Source organism: Microtus oregoni, unplaced genomic scaffold, assembly GCF_018167655.1.
Source record: "Microtus oregoni isolate MIOR12 unplaced genomic scaffold, Mior012 000005F_ref0000423, whole genome shotgun sequence".
Classification (NCBI taxonomy): Eukaryota; Metazoa; Chordata; class Mammalia; order Rodentia; family Cricetidae; genus Microtus; species Microtus oregoni.
The window spans coordinates 35,376,315-35,388,372 of record NW_024543064.1 but is presented as its reverse complement, the minus strand read 5'-3'; the positions used below and the strand labels follow the sequence as shown (position 1 = coordinate 35,388,372).

At 40.1% G+C, this 12,058-nt stretch overlaps 1 protein-coding gene across 1 annotated transcript in view; it reads left to right on the top strand.

The window, feature by feature from the left end:
• The window catches only part of LOC121448002 (phosphatidylinositol 3-kinase regulatory subunit gamma), a 74,513-nt gene that overhangs the window by 20,810 nt on the left and 41,645 nt on the right, over positions 1 to 12,058 (top strand). Inside the window, exon 3 of the mRNA XM_041651530.1 lies at positions 7,941 to 8,049. Within this exon, the coding sequence (XP_041507464.1) occupies positions 7,941 to 8,049 (109 nt within the window). The remainder of the gene's footprint in view (positions 1 to 7,940; positions 8,050 to 12,058) is intronic.

The window sequence follows — 12,058 nt, the reverse complement described above, 5'->3', positions numbered from 1 at the left end:
GAGATGGTTCAGAGGGTGAAGGCGTTTGCCACCGAGCCTGATAATATAATTTGAACATGGTGGAGGGAGAGAGCCAATTCCTGTGGGCTATTCTCTGACCTTTGTGCCAGGACAGTACACACAGATAAATAAATAGGAAAAAGAAGTCACCATTGTTAATCTACCCAGTTTTTAGATAAGTCTCCGTTGAGTGGATTATACCTTCAATGGATATTTGATACACCTTATTAGAACTTATCTGTTAAGATAAAAAGAATCGAATGGGCTAAGAAAGCTAACTTCTGAAACATTATACCCTTTACCCATCTCTTTTTTTTGGTGGGGGCGGGGAGACAGGGTTTCTCTGTAGTTTTGGGGCCTGTCCTGGAACTAACACTTGTAGACCAGCCTGGCCTTGAACTCACAGAGCTAGGCCTGCCTCTGTCTCCCGAGTGCTGGGATTAACTACCACCATGCTGAGCCCCCTTACCCATCTTTTCTCCCACCCCTTAATCCTGGTTGCCATTTTTTTGTTTATATGATTTTTTTCCCTCACGTAGTTCAAGGTGACCTTGACTTTCAGATCCAGTTGCTTTCACCTCTTAAGTGCTAGGCAGAATCTACCAGTCCCCTAGCTCTGGTTTTGTAAACAACTATTTTTCTTTATTTTTTGAGACATGTTCTCAATATAGCTCAGGCTGGCTTCAAATTCACGATTCTCCTGCCTTACCCTGTAGGTGCTGGGTTTTTTTCTCCAATTTTAAAGTATGAGATAGTCTTTAAAATGTTTTAAAATATTTTATTTATTTTTTATTTCTGTGTAAGAGTGAGCCTTTATAAGTTATACGCGCCTTGTATTCAGGAGCCTGTGGAAACCAGAAGAGGGTATAGTATCCCCCTGGAACTGGAGTTGTTACAGGCAGTAGCCATGAGCTACCATGTAGGTGCTGGGAACTAAGTTTTGATTCTCTGTAAGAAAAATAAGCACATTCATTCATTCATTCATTCATTCATTTATCTTAAGCCCTGGCTGTCCCTGAACTCATCTGTTGAGCAGGCTGGTCTCGAACTAACAGAGATTGGCCTGCCTCTATTTCCTTAGTGTGAGGATTAAAGGTGCACACCATCACAACTGGCTCAGGGCACTTTTAATCACCAAATCATCTCTTCAGCACCATGAAGTAGTCTTTTAAAAAGACATATATTAAAAGAAAAAATAAGATGTGTTGATGACATCCATTCTTTAGTTTCAGCACTTGGAGGCAGAGGCAGTTGGATCTCTTGAGTGCGAGGCCAGCTGTCTGCATAGTGAGTTCTAGGCCAGCTGTGACCACAAAATGAGACCGTGTCTCAAAAAAAAACAAACAAACATGTAAATAAAGATTCTCCTTGGCTATCTGTGTTCAAGGACAGTCTAGGATGTTGAAAGACCCTGTCTCAAAAGAAAAGAAAGAAAAAAATGCAATTTAAAGAAAATAAATGTTGCCTTTCATTCCCAGCACTCGGGGAGGCAGAGGCAGGTGGATCTCTGTGAGTTTGAGGCCAGCCTGGTCTACAGAGCTAGTTCCAAGACAGGTTCCAAAGCCACAGAGAAACCCTGTCTCGAAAAACAAACAAACAAAAAAAGAAAACAAATGTCTTCAAAGGTAAAATGATGGCTTAACAGTTATGAGCATTGACTGCTCTTCCAGAGGACCTAGGTTCAATTCCCAGCTCGCATATGGGAGTTTACAACTGTCTGTAACTCCAAGATCTGACACCCTCACACAGACATACATACAGGTGCAAAACATCAATGCACATAAAATAAGAATAAGTAATTTTTTAAAAACAGATAAAATGATACTTTAGTTTTGTTGAGCCAGAAGCTCAACCAAACTGCCTGCCAGAAACCACAGATTTCTGCCTTGAAGTCACTAACCTACAGTACACATTCTGTGTAGTGATTGGCTTTTAATATCTTCACTCTGAGATTAGTGTTGCCAGCAACATCTGATGAGGGATTGGGATTTAGTTCACAAAGCAGACTGTTTGGGGCATAAGACAGGTTAGTGTTATGAAGGAGCAGAAATCTTTCCGCCAGGGGGAGTTCCATTTGTCCATGCATGAACAACATTGTTCTGTAAGTCATGCTGCATGACATGTGTTCAGTGAAGTCTGGATTGGATGTGGCAGCTCACTGATGCTGAGGAAGATTGTGTTTAATCATTGTCTTTGTAAAACAAGTTGATTAAAGCTGTCTTTTTTTCTCTTAGAAAGATGAATATTTTTTTGTTTCTTCTGTTTCTACAGTTTTGTTTTTCAGCTTTCAAAGAGTTGAAAATTTAATTAAAATAACATATTTTATTTTGCTATAGCTTCCCTTTCTCCCTGAGTAACTTGATTAAGCAGTTTTTTTTTCTTCTAATTTGTTGGAGTTTTTTTTCTCCCTTTAAAATAAAATTGTTTTCGTTTAGGGAATATATTTTAAAAGCTTATTTTATTTTATTACTTTTACATTTTGAACCTTTTATAATACCTAATTTTTTTTCTTTTTTCTTTTTTTGAGACAGTTTCTCTTTGTAACAGTCCAGATTGTCCTAGAACTTGCTTATTTTTACTATTATTATATCTTATTATGTTTTATTTATTTATTTTTTTGGTTTTTTGAGACAGAGTTTTCTGTAGTTTTTAAACCTGTCCTGGAACTAGCTCTTGTAGAACAGGCTGACCTTGTACTCACAGAGATCTGCCTGCCTCTGCCTCCTGCATGCTGGAATTAAAAGCGTGCACTACCACCTCTTGGCTAGAACTTGCTTTTTAGATTAGGCAATATTACCATGTTATTTACAAATATATGTATGAGGTTTTTTGTTTGTTTGTTTCTTAACAGTGATTAGTAAAGTTGATGTAATGTTTTCAGAAATTCAGAATATGGTTCTACTACATGATCAGTCGTAATACCATGACTAAAACTTTCTACTGGAATTTATCATTTGACAAAAACATTTCTGGTTTTCGGTGTGTCTTTTATTGATAATTCATTTGCTTTTGATGAAATTTATACTGGATAATCCTTTAGTTTCTTTATGTTTAAGTAGCCTTAGTATTCTAGTTCTGAGAAGTGAATAGAAAATTTTCTTTCTTTTTTTTTCTTCTTAATTTTAACATTTTCTTAAGCTGAGGGTTTTTCTTATCAAGGACTTTTGTGGGTGAAAGGGTTTACTATTTGAAGGGTAAATATGCTTTGTTTTTTAAACAGGCTCTTACTATCTAGCCCAGGCCTGGAATTCTGAATTTTCTTGCTAAAGCCTGTTAAATGCTGGACTACAGGCCTGCATCACCAGGCCTAGCTAAGAAAATTTTTTTTCATTTTTTTTTTTTTTCGAGATAGGGTTTCTCTGTAGCTTTTTTTTTTTTGGTTCCTGTCCTTTAAAAACCAAATTTGAGAAACTAAGGAAGGGAAGTATCAAGGGACATTGCAATCTCCTTTAGAAAAGATACGAGGCCATCTTTTCTGCCCTGTACTTCTTTCAGCCTGTTTTATTGTGTTGTTTTGTTTTCATTCTTTTCTCTTTTTTTGAGACAGGGTTTCTCTGTAGCTTTGGAACCTGTCCTGGAACTCGCTCTGTAGACCAGGCTGGCCTTGAACTTACAGAGATCCAAGTGCTGGGAAGTACCACGTTGTGTGCCTGTGCCCAGGAGGCTAGACGAGGAGATTGGATTCCCTGGAACTGAAGTAACTGAGAGTTGTGAGTTACTGTGTGGGCTGGGAATCAAAACCAGGTCCTCTGGAAAAGCAGCCAGTGTTCTTAACCACTGAGCCATTACTCCAGCCCCCCAATTGTTTGAGAAGTCTCATGTATACTTGTATGGCCTCAAATTCATGAGCCTATTGCTTCAGTTCAGTGTCCTGGGTAGTGTGTGCCTATATGCATGGCTTTTATTGAAATCTTTGAAGAACATCCAGCTTCATACAGATAGCTAACTAGTTGCAAAAAGTACTATATTTTAATGGTTAATTTAATTAAATTTCTCCTTGATACCACACAAAACTTTCCAAATTATAGTTTTCCTAAAGGTTAGTTGAAATATGGACTCTAAAATCATATTGAGGAACTTTTCATAACGTTGTATTAAAATTGAGTGTTTTGGGGGGCTGGAGAGCTGACTTAACAGTTGAAGACACTTGTTGCTTTTGCAGAGGATTTGGTTCAGTTTCCAGCAGTAGCATGTGGCCCACACCATCTCTAACTCCAGTTCCAGGGATCCAGCATTTCTTCTAACCTGTACAGGCTTCTTCACCACCCATGTGGTACACATATACACTAAGGCACACATGCAAACACAATATTTAAGAAAAATTCATTAGTTCGCTTTGTGAAAACCAAAACTGTGAAAACCCTTACTCATGCATGATTTTAATATTATGCATAAAGCTCTTTGAAATTATTAATACATTGCCTTAGTTACTTTTCTGTTGGTGTGAAAACATTATGTCCAAGGCAACTTATAGAAGAAAGAGTTTATTTGGGCTTACGGTTTCAGAAGGTAGGTCCGTGTTTTTCATGGTGGGGACATGGCAATAGGCAGGCAGCAGGCATGACACTGGAGCACTAGCTGAGAGCTTGTGTCCCATCTACAAACAGGACATAGAGCAAGAGCACAAGGGAACAGTTTAGCTTTTAAAACTTCAACACCTACCCCAGTGTCACACCTCTTCCAACAAGGCCACACTCTTTATTCTTCCCACGTAGTTCTGCCAACTGGAGGGCCAAGAATTCAAGTATATGAACCTATGGAGGCCAGTTTCATTCAAATACTACAGACATTTTACAACTGTTCTGCTTTTCATTCTTTATTATTAAACAATCATATTAGTTCAAATTAATTATTTCTAAGTTGAAGATCCAAACTATGAAATATAATTTTTTTTTTTTATTTTCGAGACAGGGTTTCTCTGTGGCTTTGGAGCCTGTCCTGGAACTAGCTCTGTAGAGAAATATAATTTTTTGATTGTTTTTTATTGATATTTATTGAGCTCTACATTTTTCTCTGCTCCTCTCCCTGCCTCTCCCCTCCCCCTTCAACCTTCCCCCATTGTCCCCACGCTCCCAATTTACTCAGTAGATCTTGTCTTTTTATACTTTCTACTTCTTATGTAGATTAGATCTATGTGAGTCTCTCTTAGTGTCCTCGTTGTTGTCTAAGTTCTCTGGGATTGTGGTTTGTAGGCTGGCTTTCTTTGCTTTATGTTAAAAAAAACACCTATGAGTGAGTACATGTGATAATTTTCTTTCTGTGTCTGGGTTACCTCACTCAAAATAATGTTTTCTAGCTCCATCCATTTTTCTGCAAAATTCAAGCTGTCGTTATTTTTTTCTGCTGTGTAGTACTCCATTGTGTAAATGTACCACATTTTTCTTATCCATTCTTCGATCAGAGGGCATTTAGGTTGTTTCCAGGTTCTGGCTATGACAAACAAAGCTGCTATGAACATAGCTGAGCATATGTCCTTATGGCATGATTGAACATCCTTTGGATATATGCCCAAAGTGGTATTATTGGGCCTTGAGGAAGGTTGTTTCGTAATTTTCTGAGAAATCACCACACTGACATCCAAAGGGGCTGTACCAGCTTGCATTCCCACCAGCAATGCAGAAGTGTTCCCTTTTCCCCACATCCTCTCCAGCATAAGTTGTCATCAGTGTTTTTGATCTTGGCCATTCTTACAGGTATAAGATGGAATCTCAGAGTTGTTTTGATTTGCTTTTCTCTCATGACTAAGGATGTTGAACATTTCCTTAAATGTTCTTTCAGCCATTTTAGATTCCTTTGTTGAGAGTTCTCTCTTTAGGTCTGTACTCCATTTTTTTTATTGGATTATGTGTTCTTTTGGTGTCTACTTTCTTGAGTTCTTTGTATATTTTGGAGCTCAGACCTCTGTCTGATGTGGGGTTAGTGAAGATTTTTTTCCCATTTTTTTTTTTTTTATTTTCGAGACAGGGTTTCTCTGTAGCTTTTTTGGTTCCTGTCCTGGAACTAGCTCTTCTAGACCAGGCTGGCCTCGAACTCACAGAGATCCGCCTGCCTCTGCCTCCCGAGTGCTGGGATTAAAGGCGTGCGCCGCCACCACCACCCGGCTTCTTTTCCTATTCTGTAGGCTGTCATTTTGTCTTGTTTACCATGTCCTTTGCTTTACAGTTTCAGGAGGTCCCATTTATTAATTGTTTTTCTCAGTGTCTGTGTTGCTGGGTTATATTTAGGAAGTGGTTCCCTGTGCCAATGCGTACTTCCCACTTTCTCTCCTATAAGGTTCAGTGTGACTGGCTTTATGTTGAGGTCTTTGATCCATCTGGACTTGAGTTTTGTGCATGGTGATAGATATGGTCTATTTTCATTCTTCTACATGTTGATATCCAGTTATGCCAGCACCACTTGCTAAATTTACTTTCTTTTTTCCATTTGATACTTTTTGCTTCTTTATCAAAGATTAGGCAACACTTAACCTTAGTCCTAGGCAGCTGGAGGGAGGAAGTGGTTGAAGAGGCAGACTCTAAAGTCTGGAGTCCAATATGATGGGAGGCAGAAGACAGCCGACACAAATGACCCAAAGCCAAATTAGCAGTTTGGTTCAGTTAGGAGAGGCAGGGCCCCTTTGGGAAGGACCTGCTAATGCCTCCTGGGTGTCTTGGCATCAGACGACATGACACTTTATGGCATGATTAAGTGGAGGGTTTTTATTTTAGATATAAGAGAGAACAGCCAGAGGGACCTAGAAGAGTTCAGAGCAGAGAGAGAAAAACAGTAGATTGAACATGACTAGCAAACTGGACCTGGCCATGAGAGAAGCAGGAACAGGTGTATGGGGGGGCAGAGAGAAGGGGAGGATGGAGACAGCGATGGACAATGGGGAGGTCAAAAAAGAAGAGGGAACATGGTGGAAATAGCAGGGTTATAAGGAGAATGAGTAGTAGGGAAAGGAAACCTCCTGAGCTGGAGTGAGTTTATAGTAGGAGAGCAGGTGAGCAGGGCTAGGAGGCCAGCATGGACCTTGAAGCATGTGACAGGACTTGTAATACTGAGGGAGCCTGGAAGCCAGCATGTGCTTTGGTATGCGAATAGACACGGCCCCTTCTTTCTTTTGGAATTCAGGGAAATGGACTTCCCTTTGGACCTAACAATAATGTGATCACGATTAGTAAGTTTCAACCCATCTATGCTCTATTCTGTAATCACTGCTTCATTACTTTCACTGTTGAATAATATTGTCTTATGCAGATATAAATTACAACTTGCCGCATCTCCTGATATAAACACTTGTTATTTCCACTTTTGGTGATTACAGGTTGTTCAGATATGAACATTATATACAGGTTTTTCTGTGGATATATTTCATTTTTCTTGAATATGTAAAATTGTTGAGCCACCAGGTGTCTGCTTAGCTTTTGAGGAAGCCAGGCTGTTGTTTAAGAAGCTCATTGTCTTATATCCCTAGCTGTAGTACAGAGGTATGCCTTCCTCCTATCTTCACTTATTTCCTGCTCTGTCTTTTTAGTTAGAATTACCACAAAATAGTGTCTCATGGAATTTTCTTTTTCTTTTCATTTTTCTTTTCTTTTTGGTTTTTCGAGACAGGGTTTCTTTGTAGTTTTGGAGCTGGCCTGGAACTACCTCTTGCTGAACAGGCTGACCTTGAACTCACAGAGATCTGCCTGCCTCTGCCTCCCAAGTGCTGGGATTAAAGTGCGCCATCACGGCCCAGCTGGAGTAGAAGGTATTTTATGAGGAGGAGAAACCTTCACTTTTCAAGCGACTATTGATAGTGTTTCAGAAGTCCCCTGGCTAACATTAATATGACAGCTGGGTTGACTGGTAGTTGTTGGAATCTTATTGCATATTGGTTAAGGAGCTGTTCCTGGGTGAGGAAATTCGAAAATGAATAGTTGGCATATACAAAATAACGTACATTTCTCTTCTAGCTCTTCCACCAAAGCCACCGAAGCCAATGACATCCTCAGTTACAAATGGAACGAAGGACAGTTTCATTTCTCTTCAAGATGCAGAATGGTACTGGGGAGACATTTCCAGGTAACTAAGATGCTACCTAATTGAATGCAGTGTTTTTCATTGGTTCTGAGAGTTAGTAGTTAGACATTTTAATGCTCTACTGGTTTTCATTTAAAGATTACCATTTTAAGAATTGTGTATAGAACCCTCCAAAAGTGTATTTAGGGGTTGGTAAGATGGCTCAGAGGTTTAAAGGTGCTTGTGGCCAAGCCTCATTACCTGAGAGTTCAATTCCCTGGATTCTCATGGTGGAAGAAGAAAACTGACTCCACAAGTTGTCCCTTGACCTTCTCATACCTATTATTACATGATGTCACTCGTGCACATGACACACACGTTTTTCTAAAAAGAGCCTTTAGGCTGGGCGATGGTGGCACATACCTTTAATTCCAGCACTCAGAAGGCAGAAGCAGGCGGATCTCTGTGCCAGTCTGGTCTACAAAGCTACACAGGCAGGCTCTCATTCTGCAGTCCGGTTGGCCCAAACTCCATGGTAGTCAAGGAGATCCGCCTCTGCCTCCATGTGTCACCGCACCTGGCCTTCCTTGCCTTCTCTTTGTAGCCCAGTCAGACCTTGAATTTGGGGTCCTGCTCAGCCTGTACCACCTGGCTTAGCCCCTTTGCCTTGTTGTTTCTAAGGCAGGGGGTCTAAAATTTTTTCATGGGCATCAGTTGAGGTGGAGCCCAAGCATCTTTGGGGCAGAGTCTGGCTTTGTAATCAGTGCTGACCTGATTGACCATCTCAAACTTGATCTCTTGCCCCAGTCTTCTTAGCGCTAGGGTTATGGGAAAGCTCCACCATACCCATCTTTAGGTGATTTTGATGCAGTTTTGTTTTTGTTTGTTTGTTTGATTGATTGATTGATTGATTGATTGATTGATTTTTCAAGACAGGTTCTCTCTGTTTAACAGTTCTGGCTGACCTGGAATTGGCTTCATAGACCAGGCTGGCCTCAAACTCACAGAGCTCTGCCTACCTCTGCCTCCCAAGTGCTGTGATTAAAGGCGTGCGCCACCAATGTCCAGCGTGATGCAATACTTTTTGCTTGTTTTTGGTTTTCATTTTTTTTGAGACAGGTCCTGCTATGCAGCTCTGGCTGTCCTGGAACTCGTTCTGTAGACCAAACTGTTCTGAAACGCAGAGATCTGCCTGTCTCTGCCTCCCAGGTGCTGGGACTAGAGGTGGACACCAATACACCTGGTTTGAAGCAGCTTTTTAAAAATTATTTCTTTTCATTTTTGAGACTACATCATTTCTTCCTTCCCTTTTCTCCCTCCAGACTCCCATGTATCCTTCCATGCTCACTTTCAAATTCATAGCTTCTTTTTGTAATTTCTTTATATAGCTTATTCTCTGAAATAGACATCCAAGACAGATCTGCTTTTTGTATAAAATGTAAACTTAGATAGTTTTGAATACAGAGAGGGAATATATGTATACTCATACATTTTTTTCTTTTTTCTTTTTCTTTTTTTGGTTTTTTGAGACAGCGTTTCTCAGTAGCTATGGAGCCTGTCCTGGAACTAACTCTATAGAGCAGGCTGACCTTGAACTCAGAGATCCACCTGCTCTGCCTCCCGAGTGCTGGGATTAAAGGCTTGTGCCACCACTGCCTGGCATTTTTCTTAATTTTAATAATAATTAAATTAATTTAATATTTCATTTATATTTTTCTCATTAAAGTTTAATGGGTCTCTCTAATGGTTTTGTTGTTGGTTTTTTTGAGACAGAGTCTCCCTGTGTAAGTTCAGTCTGACTAGGAGCATGCTCTGTAGACCCTGTGACTTTGACTTATTTCCCCACCCACCTCCTGAGTGGCCGTTTACAGGCTTGCACCACAACACCTAATATCTAGCATATTTCCTTTTTCCTTTTTCAACTCTGACTGTTACGTCAAAGCAGGCTCCAGTCCAGTTTGATGCTATAGTGCCCTACTATACCACCAGTCGAATGGTACCCATCCCATTTCTTTGTTACTTAAGTGTATCTTTTCATTGTATTGGGTACATCCACTCTGTTACCCACATGATTACCGGCTGTCTTCTCAACACCTACATCTTTCTAACTTAAACTCTGCCTGCTAAAACAAAAACACCCTTCTTTTCCTGAGCTCTTCCTAACCAGGCTTTTACTTTGTCTTTGTGAATTCAACTATTATAGGTAGTGGTGTTGGACTCTAGTGTCCAAACACCGAGAAGGAGTCACCCCCAGAGACCATCTCACACACCACAGCCGATGCAAAAGCATGAGGATTTTATTAATTCTGTCATGACAGGGTCTCCCAGCATTCGGGAAGCCGAGGGACCTCGAATAGCGGGTACAGTCTACTTCTAAAGGGGCCACAGAAGCAAGGGGGTTTGTTCTTTGACTATTCTGATTGGCTTATTTGAAAGGGCTATTACCAATAATTGACTGGAGAGCTGTTGCCAGATCAGATGAGGTAAGAGGTCATTTTGACCCCGTTTCCCAGGGGACCGAACCAAAGCATACGTATATGGGTAATTGTTCAGGAACTGAGTACGTGCAAGTGTAGCTGTTAGGTCCTTGGTTCCCAGGGGAGGAGGGGAAGCACTATGGCACAGAGGCTGAGAGGATTCAGAATTGTCAAAAATGGCTTCAGGATTGTCTTAAAGTCTTACAGTGGGACTAAATAATAGTCTACATTTATGACCGAGTTCATTTATGTCAGATATCTTCATAGTTATTCATGTGTCAGCATTTCATTTACTTTTAAGGCTAAATATATCCCAATACTTGTAAATGCCATGTTTGTTCATCATCTAAATGTGATGATTTTGTGGACATTTGGTAGGCAGTAGTTATTCGTTTTAGCTTTTGTGCTGTTGCACATGATGCTGTTATAAATATTATTTATAAATAAATATCTGCTTAAGTTCTCGTTTTTGATAAATTTGGATATTTACCCAGAAGTAGAATTGCTAAATAGTTTGTTACTCTTGTGTTTAACTTTTGAAAAGGACTTAATACATTTCATATTAAAATTCAGTAGACCAATTTTTAGTATTACACAGTAAGTGTGTTTTTAAAAACTTATAGGCACAACAGGCTTTCTTTTTTAGGCCACCAATCAGCTCCCAAATCATGTCACAGAGATTGCTTTCTTAAAAAAAAATAATTTATTTTTTAATTTTATGTGCTATGGTGTTTTGTCTGCATGTATGTCTTTATGAGGCTGTCAGATCTTAGGAGTAATAGACAGTTGTGAGCTGCCATGTGGGTGCTGGGAATTGAACTGGGTCCTCTGGAAGAGTGGCGAGTGCCCTTGACTACTGAGCCATCTCCCCAGCCCCCAAATTAATGTTGCTGTGTAATTATAATTTTTTTTTTTTGGTTTTTCGAAACAGGGTTTGTCCAGTTCCAGCTTTGGAGCCTGGAACTTGCTCTGTAGACCAGGCTAGCCTTGAACTCAAAGAGATCCACCTACCTCTGCCTCCCCAGTGCTAGGATTAAAGGCTTGCACCGCCACCACCTGGCAGACCTCTTAGTAGTTACGAATGCTCAGCCTTATCTTTTTGTGGTTTTATTTTTTTGTTTTGTTTTCGATACGAGGTTTGTCTGTAGCTTTGGAGTCTGTTCTGGAACTAGTGTGCCACCACTGCCCGGCTGCTCAGCCTTATCTTATGCTTGTCCCACTGGCTCTTATTATAATTTAACCTATTTCTCTTCATCTCTGTTTTGTCTCTGGGCTTTTTACCTTTCTTCCTTTCTGTACATCTACTTTTACTACTTTTACGTCTGTCTGTCTGGTGGCTGCTTGGATTCTGGCCTTCTCATTCTCTTCTCCTCCTTCTCTAGCCTAGATTTCTCCTCCTACTTATTCTCTCTGTCTGCCAGCTTCACCTATCCCTCTTTTGCCTAGCTATTGGCCACTCAACTTTTTATTAGACTAATCAGGTGCTTTGGGCAGGCAAGGTGAAACAAATGCAACCACCTCATAATTAAACAAATACAGGTAAACAAATGTAACACACGTTTCCACAGTTAAAGGAATATTCCACAGCAGAAAGG